Source organism: Desmodus rotundus, chromosome 6 (genome assembly GCF_022682495.2).
Source record: "Desmodus rotundus isolate HL8 chromosome 6, HLdesRot8A.1, whole genome shotgun sequence".
Classification (NCBI taxonomy): Eukaryota; Metazoa; Chordata; class Mammalia; order Chiroptera; family Phyllostomidae; genus Desmodus; species Desmodus rotundus.
In genome coordinates, this window is record NC_071392.1 from 118856829 (window position 1) to 118883580 (window position 26752).

The window sequence follows — 26752 nt, forward strand, 5'->3', positions numbered from 1 at the left end:
AGTCATTCAGTAAACATTTGAACGCCTACTGTGTGCCAGGGACTAGGAATGGCTTGTTTGGTATTTTATATTTTTTAAAGTTATTTTTTAATGGGTAACAAATACTGTATGACTTATTTTTGTACTGGAATTTATGAAGGGTATTATTTTGTGGACTTTTAAGGTATTATCATCTTGGTAGAGTTGGTCCTTTGGTTTATTTTGTAGGTTCATTGTCCCCATTTCTTGCGTGATCTGTAATGACATCATGGCCTATATGTTTGGCTTCTTCTTTGGTCGGACCCCACTCATCAAGGTAAATGGACAGCCCGACGTGAAATAGCACCGTGAAGGAGGGGTGATGCTTTCAGTACGAGTAGATCAGCATAGGAGACGGGAGATCTAGCTGGTTTGTATGTTTCATGTCATCCTGGAGAGAGGCTGGTCCAAAATTAATTTTAAGAGGAAAAAAAAAAAAGGAAACACTGACAGTTTACCCATTAGGTAAAAAAGAGCTAATAAAATATTTTTATAAGCTGTATGAGCACATTCTGGGGTCTTTGATCTGAATTTGAGTATTGCTATTAGCATACTGTTTTATAATATAATTAAATGATTTAAATGACCACTTGAAAACAGGAGAGAAATTGAGGGGAATCAGGCAGGGAACAAGAAAACCAAGCATGGGGTATTTTAGAAGGTGAGGTGGTTAACAGAGTGAGGTTTTTAACAAGTGTTCATTGTTCCCAAAGCCAGAGATATCAAAACACCCTTTGCCAAGAACTTGTTCTCTGCCCACAGCTATCACCGAAGAAGACCTGGGAAGGCTTCATTGGGGGCTTCTTTGCCACTGTGCTGTTTGGCCTTCTGGTAGGTAGTGGCTTCTGGCTGGGTGGGGGAGTGACAGTGGCCCCAAACGCATCTTCAAAGCCTGTCAGGGCTAGAGAGCATGTCTCCCAAGGCCAAGGACTCTGTCCTACTGGATGGGACGTCGCCCTGAAGAAGGGCACCAGCATGGCACTCTCTGTAACTGGCAGAGGCAGCACCAGCCGTTCTTCACCCGGCGGTTTTCAAGCAGTCTTGACCCTCGAGGAGCAGAGGCCGTGCGCACCTTGTACTTCTCTCATGCTGAGGCATGCGGCACTCAGCAGGTGGCGTTCTCGTCCAGGCATTTGATATTTCGAGGTCAGGGCGATTGGCACTGGAGAGTAAGGGGTGGGGTGAGATACACGCTGCAGCCCAGATTTCCTCCTCTGTGTGCCCTGACCTGAAGTGGATGATCTCCCAGCCCTTTCGGGAGCACCATTCCCTGCTCTGACCCTGGGCCAGTCTCCCCTTGGCCGTGTTGTCCATCTGTCCTTCATTGCCCCGGCTTCCTTCCCTTACTGCTCTTCAGCCTTCTTCCTCCTGGCTGCCTGCCGCCCCATACCGTTTCCCCGCTTCCTGCCTCTGCTTGGCACCCAGTTAAGAGATCCGGAGAACGCGGACTAGAGCTCCCCCAAGTGGGGAGAAACTTCTGTAGTTCTTTCGCCACATTTCTTAGGTCTTTCCTGGATTCATTCAGGACCTGGGTGTTAGGGCAAGAGTGTGTGCAAGCTCAGTGGGCTGTGAACTGCCCTCTGCCTCCTGCCCCAGTTCAGGCAAAATACACATGCGGTGAAACCTAAGCCTCTGATTCCGTGCGTGTTTGCAGTTAGAGGGTGTAGGCACCATAAGGACGCGGCCAAACCAGGTGTCTGCTGCCCTGGCAGGTTGGCGGAACATGTCTCCTTTGCCTGTCTTTCTCTTCTTCGTCCTCAGCTGTCCTATGTGATGTCTGGGTACAGATGCTTTGTCTGCCCCGTGGAGTACAACAACGACACCAACAGCTTCACTGTGGACTGCGAGCCCTCCGACCTGTTTCGCCTGCACGAGTATAACATTCCTGAGGTGATCCAGTCGGCCATTGGCTGGGTATGTGCCACTCCCATGGAGCGAACTGACCTCAGTGGGGTAGCGCCTACAAGGGAGAGCCCCCTCTCCACACTGCCGTCTCTCATAAAGTCACCTTCCTGCCCCCACAGCTGTAGGCCCCAGGAGGAAGGGGATTGTTCACATCAGTTCATGGCGAGGATAGGAGGAGACTTTTCTTCCCACTTCAAACCTTTAGGACCAGTGATTGCAAAGTGTGTTTTGGGGAACCCTGGAGGACCCTGAGATCCCTTCAGGGGGTCTGCGAGGTCACAACTATTTTCATAGTATCACAGTGACATCATTTGCCTTGTTCACTTTGCCGGCAGAAGCAGCGGTGGGTCGCGTGCTGGCGACACAGCGGGAGTGCAGGTAGTGGCGCCCCAGTGGCCTGTGTCATCGGATTTGTCACGCCACCCCCTTGCAGTGAAAATAAGCCAGTTCCTCTTTAAGAGTGGCTTTGACAAAATAGAAGAATTACTAATTTTATTAATCTTGGCCCTTGAATACACACCCTTCTAATAATATTCTTTGTCCCCAAATAGTGTGGCGTTGGTGGTACAGTGGTGAGCATAGCTGCCTTCCAAAATGGAAAGTCTGCATAAAACACTTCTGCCAAATGCCGTATACTTGGTTATCTAAAGGGCAAGCTTGTGGGCGCTTGCTTATGAACTGACCTAGCGGCTTTTTTATAGAAACGTAATTTTACTTGAAAAGAACTGACAAACTATAGTGTTTTAGACTTGGATAATTGACAGACATTTTTCTTGAAAATGAGTGACGTGAGGCTGTCACTTCAAGGAAAACAGCGGACAATAATTGTTAACAATGATAAAATGGCTTTTGTGTAAAAGTAGAATTTTAGAAAGTGTGTGCCTTCTGTGAGCTTGGTAGCTTCCTAGTATTTGAAGAATTTTATGATGAGGTCTGTGGTAATTTTAATATACAGTGTTTTGCCGTTAGATAGCTCAGTGTGTCTACATTTGGAAGGCTGGCATAACTCAGTAAACCAGTATTTTCTGAATGGCCAGTGCATGCGGTTACACAGTCACACATGGTCAAAAACATCCATGCAAAGTGCCAGATAGGCCAGTGGATTTTAACTGAAGAGTACAGAAAGTTCACTGATAGGGTTTCAGGTTTCACACTGCACCAAATTTGTAAAGAACTACCACTTGCCAAGTTCTGGTGTAGCATCAAAACTCCCCATAATTATCTGAAAAGACAGTACTAAAATACTCTTCCCTTTTCAACTACATACCTGTATAAGGCTGGATTTTCTTCATAGACTTCAACCAGAATAGAGGTTTTAAAAATCCAGTCTTTTTACTAATTGTGTTCTTTTTTTAGGAAGGGGTGGGGGAAATAGAGGTAGCTGAATAAAGGGTTATTTCTGTTAACCTGTAATAAGGCTGTGCCTGTAGTGGGCACCTTGACTTTTACTTCACTCACTCTCCTCAGAAAACCGTCCGGATGTACCCTTTCCAGATCCACAGCATCGCCCTCTCCACCTTTGCCTCGCTCATCGGCCCCTTTGGAGGGTTCTTTGCAAGTGGATTCAAACGAGCCTTTAAAATCAAAGTAGGAAAAAACCCTCTTCTCCGTTCCTCTCATTGTCTCCCAGCCAGGCCCCTCCTCACCTGTCTTCTGCCTTGACCCCTGCCCTCCCCCCGCCACCAACCTCCACCTTCCCCAAAATACTAGGCTCTTGATGTGTGCCCTTCTCCCATGCACGGGACTTAGGGAGGTTAAATAAAAAGGCGATGTTTCCTAGAAAATTTAGTAGTTGGATTTTCTGTTTATTTGTTAATATCTTACATCTTTCATTAAAAACAATTTTGTGATTGAGTAAGATCGTGTCCTATTATAGCCCCAGCATTTGAATCAATGCTTACTTCTCACTTTGTTTCCCTCAGCTACTCAGGACGGTAGCTGGACATTGAGGTGGGGCTGCAGGCCAGGGTTTGACCTTGGCTGAGCCCAGGCTCACCAGTCCTTCTCTTGCCTCTGACAGGACTTTGCCAATACGATTCCTGGTCACGGAGGCATCATGGACCGCTTTGACTGCCAGTATCTGATGGCCACCTTTGTCAACGTGTACATCGCCAGTTTTATCAGGTACGGTGCCTTTCCGTCTGACCCAGGTTGGGAGATTTTTAGGTGGGTGAAATTCTAGAATTTTAGCTACATCTCAGTTTCAGTGAAAAGCATCCCAAATGTAAATGCAGTTTTCCATTGCTTCTGTTTATCTATGGGTTTCCCAAAGCCCCTCTGCAGTCTGTTCATAGGGAATCCAGAGAGGGGAGCAGCCACTGGGCAATCATGCCCTAGACGCTGCTGAGCCCCGGCAGTGCCACTTTGTCACATTGTCTTCCAGGGGCCCGAACCCGAGCAAGCTGATTCAGCAATTCATGACCTTGCGGCTGGATCAGCAGCTCCACATCTTCAACACACTCAAGTCTCACCTGACCGAGAAGGGGATGCTGACAGATGCCATGGAGAACTAGCGGGGGCCACGCGGGGCCGGGAGAGTCCAAGGAGGACTGAGCGAGGGGCCAGGGCTCCCAGGCGAGCCCAGCTGGGGTGACCTAGACGACGAGAAGGCTTCAACTCACTGTCTTTTTCTTTTTAAATTTTTTGGTAGAGTGTTTTTTATCTGTGGGTTGTAAGAAGATTCTGTACATACAGTCTATGTGCTTCTGATTTGGGTTGTGAGTAAACTACAGCTTTGAGTGGGGAAGAAGTCATGGGGATAAAACCATTTGGGTTTTTTAAACAGAAGGTTTAAAAACCTGGAGGACAGCGCTGCCTGGCTCCGCAGGGGCTGCCTGGCCCTTCTCGGTCTCGTCAGTTGAACTGGGCTCACTGAGAGAGTGGCTGTTCACAGGGTCCGACGGGTTCAGGGGCCCCCCATACTTGTCTTTGTACTACCGCTTTCCCCCCGCAGGGAAGAGGTGCACGGCTTGGATGTCTGTGCTACTGGAGAGCTTCCACCTGAGCTGCTCTGTCACCCCTGCCTTGGAGCTCCGGGGGGTTTGCCTTCCGTAGGCTGGAGGGACAAGGCTTATGTATCAGATAAGCATTCTGTCCACATCAAATCCTGTGGAACATGAGCTCTGCTTTATGTTATGGGTTCACCTTGCTTCATCACAGACTGAAAAATTTTCTTGAGAAAGCTCAAAAAATTATTTATAGTAGTCTGATAAAAAAAAAAAAAAACAAAAACCACCCACACTGTAATATTTCAAGCGTCTGCAGTAGAATGCACTGTAGCCGAGCCCCTCCCCACACGTTTAGGCTCTGGTGGCTCCTAGAGGGCGGCCCGCTGACTGTGTCTTTTCAGGGACGCGGCGTCCACGTCTGCGCTGTGGTCTGGTTGCTGCTGAACCCTCTCCGGGGGCTTTCCCGCCGGGCAGCGAGCAGAGGGCTTCCTGTCTGTGCCCCGTTGCCTGCCTGCCCACCCACGTAGCTGCTGAGTTGTATATATTTTACTCTTAAGGCAAATGTGTATTGTGTATGTGTTTTAAGTATCACTTATTTCTTAATAAGTGACTTCAGTTGTACCACGACTTCTTCACTGAAACCATAGAGTCCTGCTTAAAACTCTGGAAAACCCAACCCAATTAGAGGTTTGGCTATTCTGAAGATTAAATGCACACTTTTTATATAATGTGACCAGTTGAACGTAGTTTGTATTTTACTGGGGGACCTTTCTTTTTTAAAAAAAACAAACTGTGATTTATTTTGTTTCCCTTCCTAATTACAAGAGAGGTTGACTTTGGGAAGGGGGTACAGGAGAGAGAACTCGGTGCCCAAAGGTAGTCAGTGATTCTGTGCCACGGTTGTTCTCATTGCCAAGGGGGGGGGCAATGGCTTCCTTTAGCACCCGGCCTGGGGGGAGTTTGTTTGGTTTCTGTCTGAATCAGCCTTTCTGCCTCCCTGAAAGCCCACACTCAGCCCGGATCCCTGGAGCATCCGGCGCAGGGCTGACCCTGCCGATGTTTCAGCCCGCAGACGCTGCCCGGCCTTGCCCGTGCGTGCAGCATTGAAGCAGCCTCTTCCTTCTGAACTTTTACTTCCACTTAGCACACAGCTTTCCTTTTTCGGGTCAAGTCCCCCTGGAGCAAAATGTGTTTTCGCATGGGGTTTCAGCCCTGGCTATGGACCCCGGGCAGGACGGGCACAGCACTCTCTGGGTCCTTGTTTTCGAGTTGTCCCCTAATTCCAGTATTGCGTGATTTTGGCTGGGCAAGTCCATGCCACCAGAGCAGCTGTGGGTGATGAGTCATGTCCTGGGCACCCAAAAAGCAAGTGTTGTCAGGCCCTTTTTTAACGTTTATCCTGAAGATGAGGCAGTATCTCAGCGATGAATTAAAGAGTGGAGCTGATTAGTCATGAATCTAGTTTTCTTATTGAAGAATGAACTTGTTCTCCCGAACCAGAGGCACAAAGTCTCATTTGTCTTCTGTTGCCTCATTGTGGACCTGTGGCGGGGCCCTTGGGAGCAGGGCGTGTCAGTCGGAGCCGGCGGCAGAGAGCCACTCCTGAGCAGGGCTTGCGTGTGCGTCGGGGTGCCTGGCACATTCCCTTGTGGACTTGGTCGCGGATGAGGGCGTCTGAGGGTTATCCGGGGGATCCTGGGAAGCTTAAGGTGGTTGCTCACCAGAGCTACCAGCAAGAAGGCCAGAGGGCCAGCTAGGGTTTTGTTTTTTGGGGGGTTTCTCCACCTTCTTTCTGGTGAATAAGAGGCGTTTGCTAGCGGGGTAGCCTGGAGAGCAGGGCTACTTGTGTCTTTGTAGCAAGTGTTTTTCTTTCTCCCACTTATTGATGTTGTTTCCCCTGCAGATCAGATTCACGAGCCTATTTTCACATGTATCTGTGCAGATCTTAATGGCGTAACTTCCTTCACATCCATTTTGTGCGTGTGAGAGAAATAAAACTGACTGAAACTGTGTGCCCTCCCTTGTTGTGAATTCAGTTTCTCACTTCCACGCTTGACTTTTGTGTTTGGTGTTTGGAACTGTTGTGCCGTCCTGATTGAGAGATTTTTGTTTTGTTTTCCAGTTTGAATCCCATACATTCTCATGACAACTTGCTGAGGCACCTCAGGCGAGAGTCATGGGTGCTCTGCCAGTGGGGGAGCTGAGGGCTGGAGACGGGAGAGAGCATCCCCAGGGTCCCGCGTGGAGTCGAGTCTCCATCTTACCGCCCACACCAGGACAAGGACTACACTGTCCCTGGCCCCACTTGCCTTTGTAGAAGTGGCGTAAGTGTACCTGAAATTTTGCACCACTCCTTCCCTCAAGTGTAGGAGACCAGACCTGTCCACCAGGTGGGAGCCTCAGTTGCTGTTAGCTCCTAAGCAGTGAGATAAAGAAGCTCGTGGACAGGGGCATCACAGAAGCCAGGGCTCCCTGCTGTGAGCTGAGCCTGGCAGCCTCCCTGGTGAGTTCTACTGTCACCTGTCGCAGGACACCTGTGTCTTTCCCCTTCGTGGGCGCATGCCACCTCAGCATGATAAAAGTATACACATTTTCCTCCTGAATGTAGAACCCTCTAAGGCAGACTGGACCTTACTTATATTTATTCATTTTGGTCTATTTCTATTCCGAACATTTTAGTAGCTTTGGTATAACTATATTTAAAACATATTTACTCTTGGTGTTGTACAATTCTGTAATGTGTATTTGAAACTAGTGTCTCTTTCAGAAGGGGTGAACTGTAACTTTTAACCTTATACAAGTGGACTTTTGAAATCCCTTTTTTGGTATTTATCTTTTTCCATTGGGCTTCTTAGCCTGTGAGTTGTCTTATATTATGCAAGAAGGTTCAAAAATTGTGCGTTAAGGGAGACTGAGCAAACCCTGGGATTTGAACCTAAGCTAGTTGCTGAGTTGGCTGGAGGCTGTGTTGAGTGAATCCTTGAGTTTAGCTCTTCAAAGTATCCGTGAGTTCCGGGCAGGCCCAGTAGCATCCCTGATGTGACGGTGGGTGTGGGAGGATGTGGATGACTCAAGGCAAAGAGCGTCACTGCTCGGAAAGCTACACAGTGGCCTTGTTCCCCAAGCGGCCTGCCCAAGGTCAGTGTTGTAAGGAAGCAGATTTTCATTACTCTGCCAATGTGATCTGTCATTGCTGAAACTTGTTCCTGCGTCACCATTGCCCTTTGTTTTCTGGAGTAACATCTGTGTCCACCTTGTACTGATGTGCTGAGAAAAGGGTGGAATGCGCAGGGGTGATTGATGTCACTTGTATCCAGCATTTCTGTCCTTCCAAAGTCAGGGCGGGAAGGAAGGGCTAAGGGGAGGATGTCCAGGTGAGTGTGGTGGAAACATCACAAGGCGGTAAACCACATGCAGACGCTCACTATACCGTTTGCAGCAGGGGCTCCGAAGGAGCTGCCGGAACAAGCCATCACTGAGGCAACGGGGCGGGCTGAGCGCAGTGGTTAAGAAGGTGGGTGTTGAGTTCAGACAGCCCATAGGGATGTGTTCAAACAGCCCTGGGCCTGGGCAGGTTACTCAGTGCAACTGTGGCCCAGTTGGGTCTGATAACAGCACCTTCCTCGTGGGATTGTGAGGATTTTATGTGATGATGCACGTTAAGCATTTAGCGCAGTGCCTGACACGTAGTAAGTGCTCAGGAATATGGTGGTTATTTTTGTTGCACTGAGCTGGTCATTTGCACCTAAGCTGCTGTGATGTCAGGGACTGGGTTCCCAGCCACGACACTGCCAAGAAAGGGGCTGATTCTTGGGCAGGGCCTCATTGTTCTGTCCTTGTCTCAGTCAAAACAAACTTCCTCTTCCCTTGTCACTCTCCACAGGGTTGCCCAGCTTCCAGTTTTTACAGAGGTGAACAGCTCCCACTTCCTGACTTGGTTTCCTTTGTTGGGTGGGGGCCTTGCGGCTTGACCCGCAGAGGGTGCTGGTGTTTGGACGGAGTGCTGATGAAAGAGCCTAGTTTAAAGTCTTCTAGGCTCACCTCTGGTCCTAGACCCTGCTCACCCACATGCCCTACGGAAGGTGGGTCCCATTCTCAGTGGGCAACAGAGTCCCAGCTGCCGGCCTCCTGTGTCATTGAAAGTGGCCCCACCTCCCTCTTGCTCCCAGCACTGCCCCACCGCCCCGTCCTTTGAGCTGACCAGCAGCAACCTTGCTTACCTGGGCTCTCAGATGTGTAGCGGCTACTGCTCTTATCTGCGGCTGCCTCTTGGTTAAGTAGTTTACCTGTTTGTATGTGGGCCATGTTTTCACGGGAAGTTTGGGAGGTATACTTTGGATGCCAAAGTGTTGGGATTTTTGGAACATATGGATGATTTCTGTGAATAGAAGGCAGAACATGTGATATCTAGGATTCTACGGCCAGTGGGTTTTGAGTCCACTTGGCTGTTTGAAAACCCTGTCCCCTCTCCTAACATCTCCACCAAATGCCTAGCTGCTGAGGCTCCTTTTCTTTTTCTTTTCCAGCCAATAAGTTACCAGCAGTGTGTTTATTAATAATAATCACAACACTAGTAAGAGTGCTTAATATGTGCCAGGTACATATTAAGTTGCTGTAATGCTGAAACTGGGTTCTCCGCCACTACACCGCCATCTGCCCTGCATGCAGCCTGGGGGGCCGAGGTCTGGGAAGCAACCGCACCGACCTTCTGAGAGAAGCAGTCCAGCTTTAACACCCACCTGCAGAGTCTGGGTGCCTCGCGCATTATTCACAAGGCCAGCCTGACAAAGGGAAGGAGACACGGGGGTGTTTGAAACTCCCCACACTTGGCGGCGGTGGTTTGCCTGTGGGGCAGCAGGAAGTGGCCTTCCTCCCTTCCTGCTGCCCCTGGTGCGGATTTTCCACGGGAAAGAGGCTCGTTCTTCTTGTCCTCTTGCTGCTGGTGCCTCCACTCCGTGGGTGAGGGTCTCTGTGACTCAGGACCCCATTTTCCCCTCTGGCCAAGGGCTCACACAGCTCAGGAACATATAGCAGGGCCCCGTACGGGCGGGCATCATGGGCCAGGAAGAGTGAAGAAAAGAGAAAGTACCTCTGTGGCAGATTGTAACCTGAGGGGAAGCCTAAAAGCTCTGCCCACGTCTGCGTAAGGAGTCAGGGCCTTGTGTCTCAGCTTTCTTAATGGCATTAATAGGGTTAGAGCGGGACCCCTGAGGGCAGATGACGTGGGCTGTTTTCATTGGATCGCAGGTTAGCAAAGGGTCACATGGGTGATTCATGAATGAAGGGAGAACAGGCACCCGACTGAGTGGAAAACACGTAACTTAGTTTTCTGAAAGGAAACGGGGAGATGAGGAGGGTGTGTGTGCGTGAGGTGGAGGATTCTTCACTTTGAAGGAACGGTGTTGACAAAGACGACCCGTGAAATTCAAGCCAATGGAATAATAACTTGGAATTACCGGCTTGACTGTGAACCATTCCTGGGTGTGAGCGGGGAATGGAGACCAGATCCAGGGGCCCATGGTGTTTACTGGTCTCTCCCCTTCACTTCATTAATGAAGTCACGATTGCAGCAGGAACGAGAACACGGTTGGAGAGGTGTCAGTGAGCAGCTGCCCTGATGGACTGGTCCTGGGCTTGTCCTCTTGTCCTTCCAACTCGCATTTGTCAGGCCCGGCGCTTCTCCCTCACCACTGCATCTAGTGGGCCCAGGCAGGTCTTCATCTGCAGAGAAAAAGGCTCTCAGCTGGGGGCAGGGGTCGCCCGGGCATTGGGCAGGGCCGAGCCCTCTTCTGCCTCTGGAGGGCTTCCCTGTACGTGGTGCCCAGAGGGTTCAGCTGGTGATTCTGTGCCAGGTGAAATTGTCTTTGCCGATGGGCTGGCACACTCATGTGTCATTTCCATTAGGTTCATGTCCTGGGGTTGCTAGCTTTGTGCCAAGGAACACCAGACCAGAAAGGGCGTGTAGAGTATTTTCCAGCTGCTGTACCGTTCCCCCCACTTGCTTTGCTAGACCCGGTGTCTGTGCCGCAGCAGGCATCTCCGTGCGCCGTCTGACCAGTGTTGGACATGCAGGTTCTTCCCGCTGCAGTGTCAGAACATGATGGACTGTGCATTGGAAAGTATTTACCTTATTTATATACCTGAATGTTCCTGTTACACAAATAAACATCTATTAAATTCTAAATCCCGTGTGCTTCCTGGTCGGGATGGTGCTGACTTGGCGTGAGGTGGGGCTTGGCTGGGTGGAACTAGTGTCACCTCCTAGGATGCTGTCTGGCCTTCGCCACCTGCCCTCCTGGCTTTCCTCCTGCTTTCTTGGCTGCTGCTCCTCAGCCACCTGTCCGAGCATCTCTTCTCCAGCCTGGCCCTTGGATGGTGGCATTCTGCCTGAGGCTCTCCCCTCACTAAACCCTCTCCTGGGTGTTCTCACGTGGGTGTTCCACCTTAGGGCTCCAGTGACCACACTCACTGCTGCAATTTCAGGTCCATGTCTCCAACCCACATGTACCTGCAAGGCCTCTTCACATGGGCTTTACACAGGCAAACCCAAACCTGGCCCTCTACCTACACCTGCCCCAATCAGTGTTCTGTACCCGCCCGTCCCCCCACCGCCTGTTCTGTTCCCCAAGCCCATCACTGGGACTGAGCTCATCTGTAACCAAGGCCAGCCTCTTCCACCTTCATTCTGGCCACTCTGCTAAACCATCCCTTACACTATAGGTGGGGTGAGCTTTCTCTGTTAGATACTTCCTGTGGCCTTAGGTCGAAGTTCAGCCTTGTTAAAGAGGTTCCCACGCCATCCCCTCTGACTGCCACACTAGGCATCTGCCCTCCTACAGCCATGCTGGGTGCCGGTCCCTTCTTTGTTCCAGGTGCTGTGGTCTCCTGGCCCTCACACGTGCTGCTGCTGCTGCCTGATTTCCTCCCCCCTCCCTTCTGGCTCCCCTCAGCTGCCTAACTCCCATTCCCATATGGTCCCATCCGTCAGCAGAGCTGCTCTGGGAGGCCCCTGTGCTCCCCACCCCAGGGCTCTGGTGAGACTGGGCGCTCTGGTGGGTGGCTGGAGGAGCCCCGAGTCTGAAGTCCTGGGAGTGACCGGCCCTGCCCCGCCCAGGCCAAAGCTTGGGCCAGTAGGGCCTCCAGATTGTTTGCTTTTCGGACAGAGGCTTCTGCCTCTCTGGTCCCCAGAACCCTAAAATGGTGGGACTTGTGGAATGAATTGCTTCCTAACACTCAAAGTGCAAAAAACACAGCATTTACTCCCTAAATCCAACAAAATCTGACTCCAAGCCATGGGTTTCACGGTTGATGAGGGACCCATCAGTCATTTCCCCTGGCTGCCTTGTTCTCTTCTGTCGCACCAGGAGCCAGGGGCACCGTCTGCTGACGGTTCTTGTCCAGACCTGCCAGGTGCACATGCTCCCTGCGAGGAGGCCCCGGTGGTGGTCTGAGGATCCACCTTCCCTAGGCACCTGCAGTGGTCACCTTCCACCTTGGACCCTTGGCCATCTTCATGCGTTCAACAAATGCTGTGGACTTCTTGCTCTGTGTGTCCCCGTCTGGACACGGGAAAGGCAGCAGCAAGCAAAGCCAACACAGTCCCTGCCCTCGTGGGGCTCGTTTTAGGAGAGGGTGGCGAACCTGTGAAAGCACGTTAGGTGGAGACAGTGTAACCAGGAGGGTATGAAGCGCTGCTGGGGAGGGGTTGGGTTTTAAAGAGTGCGATCGGGAATGGCCTTGCTTCTAAGGGGACGTTTGGGCAAATGGACACACCTGAAGGGTGTGGGGTGGGAGTTCTTAGGCAGGCGCACAGCAAAGGTGAAGACACCTGTATTTTCAAGGAACTGCGATGGTGGATGAAGCAGGTGAGAGGGCAGGGGGAGGGGTGGGAAATGAGGAGAGAGTGGGTAATTACGCAGAGCCAAGGCCATTGGCTTTTACTCCGAACAAGATGAGGAGCTGTTGGAGAGTTTAGAGCCAAGGAGTGACTTGATCTAATGTTTGTTTACAGAGTCACTTGGTGGCTGTGCTAAGAATAGATATTAGAGGGGCAGGGGTAGAAGTAGGGAGATGGGTGGGGGCAGAAAAAATCCAGGTAAGGGAGGACGGGGGCTCCATGTGGGTGGTGCAGTGAGCAATGGGCAGATCGTCAGAATTGGCTGGAGGATTCTGTGCAGCATGGGAGAGAAAACGAGGAGCCGGGGATGGCTGGACGTTGCCGCCCTGGGCAGCGGGAAGAATGGCAGTGCCGTTTTTCTGAGCTGAAGAGGCTGTGGGAGGACAGGTTGGGGATGGAAGGGGGAAGACAGGGAAGGTCAGCAGTTTAGTTGTGGACACAGTAGGTCTAACATGCCTGTGTAATACCCACGAGGGGATGTCCACTCTAGGGGCGTGGTCAGGGAGTGGATACTATTCCTCACCAAGAGCCAGGAGGTGGGATAAGATCATTGGAGAAGAGTTAGGTCCACATTGTTCTGGGCTTCGGGGTCCACTTTTTTTCAGTTGGGGCCATTCCCTTCTTCCCTTCAATGAGGCCATCTTTTCTTCCTCAAGGAGCCTCAGACAATCCAGCTCTTGGGCCAGGACACCGGCTTGGATGGAGTTTGTCTTCAGGTGCCCCCTCTCCCACCTGACAGCTGCTCACTTCCTCCTGGGAGGGGTGGGGAGCAGAATCCTGGGGGCCTGTGTGTTGTTTCCTGTAGGAGGAAGGGCATCATTACCTTTTTGGTCTCTTGGGGGAAGGACGGGGAGGGAAACAAAGCAAGATGTGGAAAGCCCCAGAGAATGGACCAATGGCCTGGCCACGACATATTAAATAAAAACCATCACCTCCCCATATTTGCAAAGGTTATGACGGCTTCCAAAATCAACAAAAATCCAGGGAGCTCTCAAATGGAGTGAGTAAAACTGGAGCCTCTTTCAATGTCTTTTCTCAATTTTAGTAAGAAACCTCAGCACGTTTCTAGGGCCAAAACTCATTCATCAGACGGAGACTACTTTCAGGGTAAAGCCACTTGACCAAGGCAACTGAAGTTCTTCTTGCAGCAGAGGTGGGCCCTCTGGCGTTGTCCCCACGGTCCCAACATCTCTAGATGGAAGATCCGTAAAGGGAGTGCATTCCATGTCGAGATTCTCAACCTTGCCTGAACATTAGAATCACCTGAGGAACTTAAAAAAAAAAATCTCCCTGCCCAGGCAGCAGCCCAGACCAACCATATCAGCATCTGTGGGGGTGGGACTCCCTGCAGGGAGAATCTGTCTCCTCTCAGACACCCCCACCCCCACCCCCACAAGCGGGCGGTACTCTCTGCCGGAGGGTCCTGAGGGAGAGCCTCAGGTGGTCCTGAGTGAGCCTTCTGATGTAATCATTGGAATGATGCTCCACAGCAGGAGCCGCAGTGCGGAGCAGCCCCTCCACCCAGGGCTCACCTGGCTTCTTGCCCCTCACAGACTGAGCCTGCTTCTCTTTGCCTGACCAGTGTGCTGTTTCTCACGTGCCCCCAACCAGCTGCTCCCTGTGCCACCCAGCCTTCTCCCAAACTCCCCATCTTACTCTCTTCGCTCTTCCTCACAAGAAAGGCCTGCCAGCCCCTTCACAATGCTGACCAGTGTCTGGACACAAGCAGGCCTATTGTTTTGGGGTCCCCTATCATTGCTTACAGTTGTGAATAGCTGTGTTCCCTGTGGAGGGGGTGGTGGCGCCTAGGGGGCCCTTCAGGGAACTGAAGACCCTTAGTAGCTCTGCTTCAAGAGGTAGCTCCTCCTCCTGCTGTCTCAAGGGTTCCAGTTCTCCCCGATTACCACGGCTGTCATGGCTTTCGTCACGAAGAGGAGCAAATAATAAATCTGCAGCCTCCTACGGACTCCATCAGTTACTAGGGAAAATCCCAGACCGTGGGTGGTGGGGAGCTTCCTGAAGGTGTAATTATTTACCTTTTTATTTGAAATAATTTCAGACTTACAGATAAGTTATGAGATAGTATAAAGAATTCCCTACATACTTCACCCAGATTCCCTAAGTGTTAAGATTTTCTACATTTGTTTAACTATCGTCTCTCTTTCCACACACCCACCCACCCACACCCTCCCCCACTTTCTTCTGAATTGTTTAAAAGTTGTAGGCCTGAAGCCTCTTTACTGTTAAGTAATCTTATTCGAATTTCATCAGTTTTCCCAATAGTGTTCGTCACAGAAAAATAATACATTTTGTTTTTACTGGTGCAATTTGAAGGTCTCTGCAGTGTCTTTGGGACCAGAACTCCCTCCACCTACCCCGCTGCCTGATAGATACTATCCCTTAACAAACAAGAGCTGGAGGCTTAGGTTAAAAAACGTGGTGCCCAGCACAACGTGGCAGTGCTGCCACATGCCCAGCAGAAGGCAGCAGTGGCTCACAAGTGTGGGGCTTAGGAGTGAGACACTCAGGGTGGAATTCTGACCCAACATTCACTGGCTTTCTGACCTTGAACAAAATAGCTGCTCAGCCTCCTCTTCCATAAAATGGAGATAACTGAGGAAATATGCAAAGCACATGTCCAGCACATAGCATCTAGTAATCACTCACTAGAGACTTTTATTTGTAATATCATCAACTTGGTCAAGGAGGTGAATTTCTGGGGGATACAGGGAAGGAGCTGGCTCCAATAGTCCAGCGCAGGCAGGGCCAGGGCTGGACACTGAAGCTGGGGACAGAGAAGGAAGGGCCCTTGGGAAGGGCGTGAGGGAGGGGAATGAAGTTATAGCTCACCTAGGGCACTCCAAAGCCAGCAGGAACTAAAATTCACACTGAAATGCTGCTGAGCGTGTCATGGCGTTGTCCAGCCTTGCACCTGGATCTGGAACACCGCCCCCCCAACCCCAGCCCCAAAGTCATCCTTAACCAATCTGAGGAGGAATGGTTTTGATTGGCAGAGCACCTGAGTTCCACTGCGGACTCCATCATTCAGCGGCTGTGTGATCTCGTGGCTCTGGACTCGGAGTTCAACCTCTCTGCGTGTCAGTTTCCTTCTCTGTAAAATGAGGGCAATAACAGTGCCCACCCCATGATATTGTTGTGAGGATCAAAGTTTAGACTAGCTTCTGGCACAAAGCACTACTTCATAAATACTTTCTGTTATTATTTCAGGTGTCCCCTGCCCCTTTTTCTTCCTGATTTGCGTGCTTTGCCTTTTCATCACCCAGAGATGGTCCCATTGGGGGTGGGGAGTTGCTCTCGGCTTTGGTCCTCTGCCCTGGACTTACCTGTTATACATAAGCCACCGCCCACAGGGAATTCTCGTAGTTACCAGTCGACCTTGTGGAATTTTCATCTGACCGAGGGATTTCTACCTGTTTGTTATCTATTGTTGCAAACATACCAGAGAGCAAGAAACTTATGAAAAACAGAAGAGTCATATCAAAATGCCTCAGAGCCAAAACGAGGCTCCCCAAGATGGAACATTTTGAACAACAATAAAGATAATAACTGCAGTTGATTGCAACATATTAATTACATTTAAATGCATGAATTCATAATGTTAGTTTAAAAACTCAATCGATCACCATTGGTGCTAGTAAACCAAATCTATTTCTTTTTTAAAACTTTTTAATTATTTCTTTTAAAAGATTTTATTTACTTATTTTAGACAGCGAGAAAGGAAGGGAGAAAGAGGGAGAGAGAAACATCAATGTGTTGTTGCCTCTTGTGCGCCCCCTACTGGGGACCTGACCTGGCCTGCAACCCAGACATGGGCCCTGACTGGGCATTGAACCGTGACCCTTTGGTTTGCAGGTCAGTACTCAGTCCACTGAGCCATACCAGCCAGGGCCAAAATCTATTTCTAAAACTACTAGATAAAGAGAACAAATCAAGCATTTATTCTGCCTTTTCTAAATAAATTGTGCCATTGACATTAAACACCAGTTGCATAAAGATGAACCAAATAGCACTGTAGGAAATAACTATAAAACTGGTAAATAAAGTGAAAGAATTAAGAATGGGAGAACAGACCTGCCGTATATGGTCACTTGATTTGTGAAAAAGTTGATGTTGCACTGGGGAAAAGGTGTTCTTTTCAATAAATGTGCTGCATTAATTGGATATCAGTGTGAAAAACCTACCTTGCATTGTACCAAAAAAATAAATTCCAGGTGGATGAATGAAATGGATAGATTTCTAGAAAGACACAAACTACCCAACTGGCTCCCAGAAGCAGACATGGCCAGGTAAGAGGCTACTGCAGTAATCCAGGTGGGGGTGCTGATGTCAGCTTGGCCAAGGGTGGGTGGGCTGGAAAGGGAGAGGCACGGGACCCTAGGGATATATTTTCAAGGTAGGAGCAGTGGAGTTTACTGATGAACTGGATATGGGGTGCGCGCGGGAAAGAGGACCAAGGACAAGTCTTAGATGTGAGCCTTGCCCAACAGGGGGATGGGATGCCACTGTTTCGTTTAAGAATCTCAATACTTAGTATAGGACAGAGGTTGTTATGGAGATGTGGAGAGATTCCAGGGAGTGGGCACACAACTGGGTGCTTCAGAGAGGAAACACCCAAAACATCTCTCCTTTCCCCTCTCCCCATTTTGGAAATCAGAACCTCTCATAGTAAAGTCTTACTCATCTGGAAGCTGATAATGCCGCCGGCCAGGGTTGCTTACTTTGTTGCATTTGTTTCTGTTATCTTTGTTTTGACAGCCTCTCCTTTTGTGTCATTTGGTGGGTGTCAGCATAATTAGGTTTGCAGAAATAACAGTTCTTAGTCTGCCCACTGAGTGGGATTGATTTGAATGTCATTTGCATGTGTTAAATGCCTCTGTGAAAATCACTTCCTGTCTACACCAGAGTCTGAAGAACAAGACTTGAAGACTTAAAGAAAGAATCAACCTAACTAATCCTTCCAGCAACTGCTTTAGATTAGGGTTCTCTTGGAGCAGACCTGGAGAAAGAGAAGTTTATTTGGAATGAGACAAACCTGCAGTGCTGTACAGAAGTGAGGCAGAGAAGTGTGTATAATGACCAGGTCTCTTCTGGGGGCCACTAGGGCTTAATCCCACTGCAGAAACTCGGGAGACTATAAAGAGCACATTCCTCACAGTTGTCATCTCCCAGATGTGACAAAGCTCCTCCAGCTTGCTTTGACACTGGTTGAGGAGAGCTCCTTGGGGGCATAAAACCCTCCAGCACACCCTACCTGTTGCACCAGGGGGCTGAGAACGTTTCTGCAGCCAGAGGCAGCTCTCAAGCGATAACTGTCGCAAGCTATAGGGGGACACTGCATGCCCAGAATGGTGAGGGCCAAGGGGATATGGGGGCAGGGCATTAACATAATCTGCAACAGCCTTTAGGGAAGACAGGGGCTGCTGGGTCTGAGGCGGTGACTGGGAAGGTAGGCAGACGGTCTTTCCAAGCTTGACCCAAAGGGTGCCATTGTCGCCTGTGGGTTTCATGGTTTCAGAGTCTTACAGCTTCTGAAAACAGCAACAGAATTTTCATGAGAGTCTCATCTCCAAAATATTTCACTGATATTCCTGATATTCCATTCAAGTATTCTGTTCTTTTAAAAGATTTATTTATTTTTAGAGAGAGGAGAAGGGACAGAGAAAGAGAGGGAGAGAAACATGGATTGGTTGTCTCTCTCATACACACCTGACCTGGGGACTGGACCTGCAGCCTGGGCCTATGACCTGACCGGGAATCGAACTGGTGATGTTTCGGTGTGAGGAACAACGCCTGACCGACTGAGCAGTACCACTTAGGGCATACTCTGCTCTTTTAAATAGCCAGCTTGTAGTAGCCCATGCAATTCCTGCAGAAAATGTGCTGGCAGTGGCAGATCTCTTCCAGGATTTCATGCCTACGGCAAGGAGATAATTGGCCAGCTTTCATTTATTAATACCTGGCCACGTGGCTCAGCCTGCTGGATACTATGGCACAAACTGCATGTTACACAAGGATGCTGTGTGATGGGGGCCAACGTGCAAAACAGCTCTGCTCTCCTGGCCCTACACCCAGCAAGTAATTGTACCCAGTCTGGATGCATTCAGACACGTGGGGTCTACATCCAGTCTAGAGAAGCCATCTTTTCCTAATTTGCACAAAGCTGCCATATAAGTTAATGGAAGCACTAAGTAGGAAATGTGAGTTGAGAAAAAAGCGATTTATCTCTGCTGTGTGTTATCTCCCATCTATGACCCCTTCCTTCCACCACATTGCTAGGACACCTCTTATCCTTCTTCCTCTTCCACAGTCTCCACTGCTTTTTTCCCAGGCTCCAGCAGGCAGTTTTCAAATAATTATGCAGAGTAATTTCATTGGTCTTTATCCTCATCTCTACCACCTAAGCCATGCCCGCTGCAACCTTTACCCTCTTTACCAACCCCACCTCTCAACATGCTTGGCCAAACAAGACAGTGGGTCTCACCCCACACCTTGCATTTACTTCTCTGAGTTTGAGCTGTTGCTCGAATTGCGAGCAGTTAAAAAATGTGTTTTCCTCATTACATCTGACACTATGAGATAAAGTGAGTTCAAGGAACATGAAGGAGGCTCAAAGCCACAGCTGAAAATTGATGTTTATTCACAGAGCATTTGGGGTAAGACAGACTCTCTGTTGGCCACATGAATGACAACAAGCTGAGATACAGACAAATTGTACAAGAAATAATGTTCCTTCTTCCTGGAATTCCTGTAAAAGAGAAAGGATGAGGACTCTAGATCTTATTATTTAAATAATTGGCATATCGATTCAAATTGCCAATCAGCCTCAAGCATACATTGAAGTTATAATTTTTCTTGACTAGCATACAAATGTGAGTCTCCATGTCCTAAATTAGATGAGTAACATGGACAGACTGTGAAAACGCTGGATTGCCTGCCAAAGGCAAGGTAGGCTTGAAAATAAATAATGCATTCCACAATCCTGCACTGCACCCTGCTCCAGGGGGCCTTGAGAGATATAATGTGCCGCCCTTGCTCTCGGCTCCCTCAAGCGTTTCTCATTAACTCAAGGGCTGTGGGACCCCGTGCCAGTGGAGGGAGAAGAGGGCAAGGGCGGAGGCAGAAACCAGAGGGGTTTTGCCTTCCTTCTCAGTCCTCATCTCCTTTGGCCACTCCAGACCAACTTTTTGCCTCAAAGATAAGGGGACTCCTCAGCCCTGCCAAAAACCTCAACTAATTGCAAGTCTGCCCACGTAAACATCCAACGAACCCTGAGATGCAGCTAGACAGTCAAGGTGTGACGATATGATGGATTACATCACAGCCCTACAGTCTTGGTCTGGAGAACACTCACTCACAGGGAGGAGTAAACGCTGACAGTAGATCTCAGACTGCAAAGCACAAAGGAAGTCCTCATTTTGATAAATTACACAGGCAGATATAAATCCATTCATAAATTACTCCCATATACCTGACACATGATTGTGTTACACATACATATAAACTACTAACACACATAAATCATATGTACAAAAACAGGGGACATAGACATGACCGTGTCCATAATGGGTACGGTGGAAGTAGGGGTGATTTGGGATTTTTGGAAAGGTACTGCTTGTGTGTTTTCACAGAGTTTTACATTGATCATATTCTTTTTATAAATAGAAAACTATATTAAGAAAAGGTATAGTCTTTTCTCTTGTTTCTGTGAGTGTTGACATGGAAGTTTAAGCAAAACAACCCCCTCTCCCAGCTGCTTCTTTTAAAAAAATTTTTTGTTGTTTTTTTGAAACAGATTCAGTTTATTTATTCTTTAGAGAGAGGGGAAGGGAGGGAGAAAAAGAGGGAGAGAAACATTGATCTGTTTCCTCTCATGCACCCCCAACTGGAGACCTGGCCTGCAACCCAGGCATGTGCCCTGACCAGGAATCAAACCGGCAACCTTTCAGTTCATAGGTGCTGCTCAATCCACTGAACCACACCAGCCAGGGCCACACGTCTCCTTCAACCTCAACTGTGGCTCTATCATTCATACTAACATACTTCACCTAAGCTCAGGTACTGGTCAAAGGCCCGGTTGGTGTTGAAAGGTCAGCAGACCTGAGACCTAGTCTCCTCACCCTGAGCCTCCAGCCCCATGAAGAAAGAGCAGTGTGCCCTGTAAGTCCTGTCAGACCACATCGCTGGCCGTGGTTGAGGTGGATGTTGCTCTTCATTGTCCTCTGTATCAGTTTAGATGGTGGGGGAATTGCTTTCAGTTCAGAGATGGCCTTAGCTAAGTACAGCGTTGACTTGCTGTATCACAAAGATTTGTGGGGCCACCTAGTTCTCCAAGGAGAGCTCAGTCAGATTTTACAACCCTGTTACATTGAGAAATCTAGAAAAATCTGGATTTAAGGCCTAGGTTATAGTCTCAGCCCTATGTGCTGTGTGATGTTGAGCAAGTTACTTAACCTCTCTGAGCTTCACTTTACCCATCTGTAAAATAGTATCCTTGACAGGATTGTTTTGAGAATTGAGAAAGTCCATGGCCCAGTTCCTGACATCTAGTTGTCACTCAACAAATGATGATCATTATTAAGGACTACTGTCACTTACTAGCATTCAACCTCGAAATAGAAGTCTATCTTGCTGAGCCTCAAGTTTTACATTTCTAAAGTAAAATGACAACAATAACAAAATACCAAACTTGCTTGGTTGACCCACATGGGATTGGGGTGAGGTGTAAGTAAGGTGAAAGTGGGAAATGGTTTTTAACCAAATCAGTGGGAAGAACCCAGTATTTGCTCTTGGAGAGGAACCACAAAGAAGATTAATGAGTCACTCTCTGTGGATTGATCGCAAAAATAGCTCCAGTTTTTCTCTTTGTGTCCTCTTCCCTTGGCAATGTGACTCTGTAAGCTCTTCCCATCAAGAAATGGAGCTTATTTCTTGCCTCTTAAAACTGGGCTTGGCCATGTGACTTGCCTTGCATTGCAAACTGAGCCTTGAAAAAGTGCTTGCACAGTGAAGCTTGCCCTCTTGTGGTGCTCTTGGGGACCCACAGCCACCATGACATGAATGAACTCACTGAAGGATGAGCAACACGTGCTCCGAAAAAGGGACCTCTATTGTCCCAGGCAACAGCCGGCCATCTGGCAGACATGCTAGTGTGGCTGTAGATCGTGAGCTGACTGCGGTGCGTGGGGGGAGCCCAGCCAGCCTTGTGCTGAGCAGCCATCCCACTAGCCCAGCCATCTACCACACACAGCATTCTATTTACGTGTGAAATCTACTCTCTGAATTGTGCTTTATTAGTTACCAATCGACAGTTCAAAACTTTGATCATTCCTATTCCATGTGTATTTGAAAGCAAATGGTAGAGTTTCAAGCACAAAGTGCTTGATGGGTATTTATAGACTAGATGGGTAGATGGATGTTGTAGGTCACAGCAGGATAAAATGCTGGAGCAGGGGTTTCTCATGAAGCCTAGTTGGAACATGGCTTCTCAACCTCAGCTCTATTGACATTTTGGTTCACATAGTTCTGTTTTGTGTGTGTGTGTGGGATGGTGTCCTGTGCACTGTAGGGTATTTAGCAGCATCCCTGCCCTCTGTACACGGGATACTAATGGTGAAATCACAGTACCCCACAGTAGTGTCAACCAATAACGTCTCCATACACTGACAGATCTCACCTGGGGAGCAGAATGATCCCCCAAGTCCCCACTGAGTTAAGGAAGAAGGTTCCAAGAAGTTGCAGGGCTTATATCTGGGTAATGGTGAACAGTGCCTCAGATAGAGAGCTTCTTATAAAGACCCATGAATCTTGTCTATAGATCAGGACTGAACGATCAGGAAAACTCTTCTTGCTGATGCTTCTGAGGGCTGAATACCAGTCATTGAGCCACTGGCCTGAATCAAGCCGTGAAGCTCAGACTTAGGGTGAGATGGGAATCGAAGGATCTAGTTTGCGATGTGCGCCACCAGTTCTCTCCTGACCGCTCTGGAGCTGGCCACATCCCCTCTTCATCAATACTTCCACTGGCGAACAGAGGACATGAGAACTGGAGAAACTCTGGGGAGGCAATGTTGCTACTTGGTTTAAGGGTCTGGGAAAGGGAGGGTAAATAATTGAAATGATACTTGTGGGAATTTTGGTCTTTTTCATCCTTTGTTACCGTTATGGAAAGGGTAATTAAGAATTACCTTTATTTCAAGACTTCCGGCCAAGATGGAGGTGTAGGTAGACACACTGTGCCTCCTCGCACAACCAAAAGAAGAACAACAATTTAAAAACAAAAACAACCAGAACTGACAGAAAATCAAACTGTATGAAATCCGACAACAAAGGAGTTAAAGAAGAAACGTTCATCCAGACTGGTAGGAGGGGTGGAGACAGGCAACTGGGTGGAGAGGACTTGAGGCAAGGTGGTGGCTGGAGGACCCAGTGAGACAGCGGATTGAAGACTGGGTGGTCCCACATTTGTGAGCAGATAAACCAGGAGGAACAACTGGGGAGCAAGACAGACCGCCATGCAACCCAGGTCTCCAGTGCCTGGGAAATAAAGCCTCAAAACTCTGATTGAAAACACCTGTGGGGGTTGAGGCGGTAGTGGTAGAAACTCCCAACCTAACAGGAGAGTTCATTGGAGAGACCCACAGGGTCCTAGAACATACACAAGCTGACCTACCCAGGAATCAGCACCAGAAGGGCCCAATTTGCTTGTGGGTAGCGGGGGAAGTGACTGAAAGCCAGCAGAGAGTGGAGCAAGTCGCACTGATCCCTCTCGGACCCCTCCCCCACAAATAGTGTCACAGCGCACCAATGTGGGTTGCCCCACCCTGGTGAACACCTACGTCTCCACCCCCTACTATGTAATAGACACGCCAAAACAAAACAAAACAAAACAAAGGCCCAAATGAAAGAACAAATCAAAGCTCCAGAAAAAATACAACTAAGCAATGAAGAGATAGCCAACCTATCAGATGCACAGTTCAAAACACTGGCAATCAGTATGCTCACAGAATTGGTTGAGTATGGTCATAAATTAGATAAAAAAAATGAAGGCTATGCTAAGCAAAATAAAGGTAAATATACAGGGAAACAACAGTGATGGGAAAGAAACTGGGACTCAAATCAATGGTTTGGACCAGAAGGAAGAAAGAAACATTCAACCAGAAAAGAATGAAGAAACAAGAATTCAAAAAATTGAGGAGAGACTTAGGAACCTCCTGGACATCTTTAAACATTCCAACATCCAAATTATAGGGGTACCAGAAGAAGAGGAAGAGCAACAAATTGAAAACTTATTTGAACAAATAATGAAGGAGAACTTCCCTAATCTGGCAAAGGAAATAGACTTCCAGGAAGTCCAGGAAGCTCAGAGAGTCCCAAAGAAGCTGGACCCAAGGAGGAACACACCAAGGCACATCATAATTACATTCCCCAAGATGAAACAGAAGGAGAGAATCTTAGAAGCAGCAAGAGAAAAGGAGACAGTTACCTACAAAGGAGTTCCCATAAGACTGTCAGCTGATTTCTCAAAGGAAACCTTACAGGCAAGAAGGGGCTGGAAAGAAGTACTTGAAGTCATGAAAGGCAAGGACCTACATCCAAGGTTACTGTATCCAACAAAGCTATCATTTAGAATGGAAGGGCAAATAAAGTGCTTCCTAGATAAGGTCAAGTTCAAGGAGTTCATCATCACCGAGCCCTTATTCTATGAAACGTTAAAGGGATTTATCTAAGAAAAAGAAGATAAAAAATATGAACAGTAAAAATGACAGCAAACTCAGTTATTAACAACCACACCTAAAACAAAATCAAAAGCAAACTAAGCCGACAAATAGAACAGGAAGAGAACCACAGAAATGGAGATCACATGGGGGATTATCAGCAAGGGAGTGGGAGGGGGAGAGAGGGGAAAAGGTACAGAGAATAAGTAGCATAAATGGTAGGTAGAAAATAGACAGGGGAAGGTTAAGAATAGTGTGGGAAATGTAGAAGCCAAAGAATTTATAAGTATGACCCATGGACACAAACTATAGGGGGGGAATGTGGGAGGGAGGGGGTGAGCAGGATGGAGTGTAGTGAAGGGGGGAAAATTTGGACAACTGTAATAGCATAATCAATAACATATTTTTTAAAAAGTACAAAAAAAAGGATTAACTTTATTTCCATGAACAGTGACATGTGCCCAAACGTACAGCACTTCCTTACCTAATGGCCACTCACTGTCAATTGTTTAGAAGAGAGTGAAATCATACTGATATATGTTCTTCCTCACATGACATAGCAGAAATCAATAATGATTTGAGTTATTACTTCTTCATCATAATCTAACCATCAATGAGTCTCTGAGCAAGGCTTTGTTGTTATAAAGCCTTTTTTCATCAATGACATTTTAATAACCCCCAACATCATTACAGAGTGATGTTCCATAAACAAAAGATAATAAGCACGCCTCGCCTAATAGCTTTTCTCTCCCACTGTTATGCTAACCACCCTAATGCAGGAACTCTCACATTTATAATTCCCAGGAAAACAAAGTCTGCTTCGCAATTGTAGGAGCCACCCCCATATGGGCGTGAGAAATACACTAATGAGATGCCTGAATGTAAGCGTGTTTCCACAGATGTAGAGCATTACTTGAATTTGTTTTTATTGGTGGCCTCTGGACACTGGGGATAGTGAAATACCAAAGTCAAGGTTTGCTAGCAGGATTGGAAGATGCAATTTCCAGGTTAACCAAACGTCCTGGCCTTTGGGGAGCTAATGAATACGGGTGATTGTGTTAGTTTGCCATAAGAAAGCACAACAGACTGGGCAGCTTAGACAACAGAAATTTATTTTCTCACAGTTCTGGAAGCTAGAAGTCCAAGATCAAAATGTCAGCAGGGTTGGTTTATTTCAAGGCCTCTCTCCTTGGCTTGTAGATGGCCATATTCTCCCTGTGTCCTCACATGGCCTTCTCTATGTATGACTGTGTCCTAATCTTCTCTCATTAGGGTACCAGTTGTATTGGATTAAACCCCACCCGAAGACCTCATTTAACCTTTATTACTTCTTTACACTCTGTGTCAAGTCCAGTCACATTCTGAGGTACTGGGGTTTAAGACTTCAACACAGGAATTTGGTGATGGTGGGGGAGACACAGTTCAGCCCATAACAGAGGCTAGAGCCAGGCACGTATCCTTTCTCTCCCACACACACTTCACCAACTGTGCAGAATGCCAGATCCCCTTCATCAGCCTGTGGACTCATCTCTAAGCTGCTAGGAGAGTTGGTGGCTAATGGCTCTCAGTTGCCCCCTTCTGTGCAGAATTTTCCTTTTCCAGCATCTTCCTTGCTAGAGAAGTTATGCCCCCTCTCCTCTGGCAGCACCCAGCTAATGATGACTGATATGGGGGTACAAAGGGTCAGCCCCTAGCCTTAAGGTAGGACCACCTATGTGGTGCAATTCATGTTTTAGGGCTCCCTGTTAACCAGGCCAATGCTCTGCCCCTCCTGGCTTCTCTCACTCCCCTTCACCTGAGAGTCACCCACAAAAAAAACGTCTGCACCCAAATCCTGTCTCATCCTCTGCTTTTAAGGGATTTACCCTGAGACTGTGAATTTCAAAGAAATCATTCAAATGCACTTAACAGGAATACTCTTCGGCAGATAATCTAGTTGTTCTTGGATGATTCAGAAGATACCCCCTGACTGGGCAGTGTCATTGGGCTGTTATTATAAACATCAATTATTTCTACCCGTAGGAAGAAATACCTTCAAACAGAGCACTCTTCTGTCTAGAGGATGTGATTACACATTTTGATTATTAAAAAAAAAGATTTTATTTACTTACTATTTAGAGAGAAGGGGAGGGAGAGAAACATCATTGTGTAAGAGATACATGGATTGGTTGTCTCATGCCCACCCCCAACTGGGGACTCAGCTCATAACCCAGGCATGTGCTCTGACTGGGAATCGAACCAGTGACCTT

At 48.1% G+C, this 26752-nt stretch overlaps 1 protein-coding gene across 1 annotated transcript in view; it reads left to right on the plus strand.

The window, feature by feature from the left end:
• The window catches only part of CDS2 (CDP-diacylglycerol synthase 2), a 50414-nt gene extending 39825 nt beyond the window's left edge, over positions 1-10589 (plus strand). Inside the window, exons 8-13 of the mRNA XM_024559319.4 lie at positions 208-295; positions 781-849; positions 1780-1932; positions 3391-3510; positions 3944-4047; positions 4307-10589. Coding sequence (XP_024415087.2) covers positions 208-295; positions 781-849; positions 1780-1932; positions 3391-3510; positions 3944-4047; positions 4307-4436 — 664 coding nt within the window. The 3' untranslated portion in view covers positions 4437-10589. The remainder of the gene's footprint in view (positions 1-207; positions 296-780; positions 850-1779; positions 1933-3390; positions 3511-3943; positions 4048-4306) is intronic.
• Positions 10590-26752: the final 16163 nt, after the last annotated feature.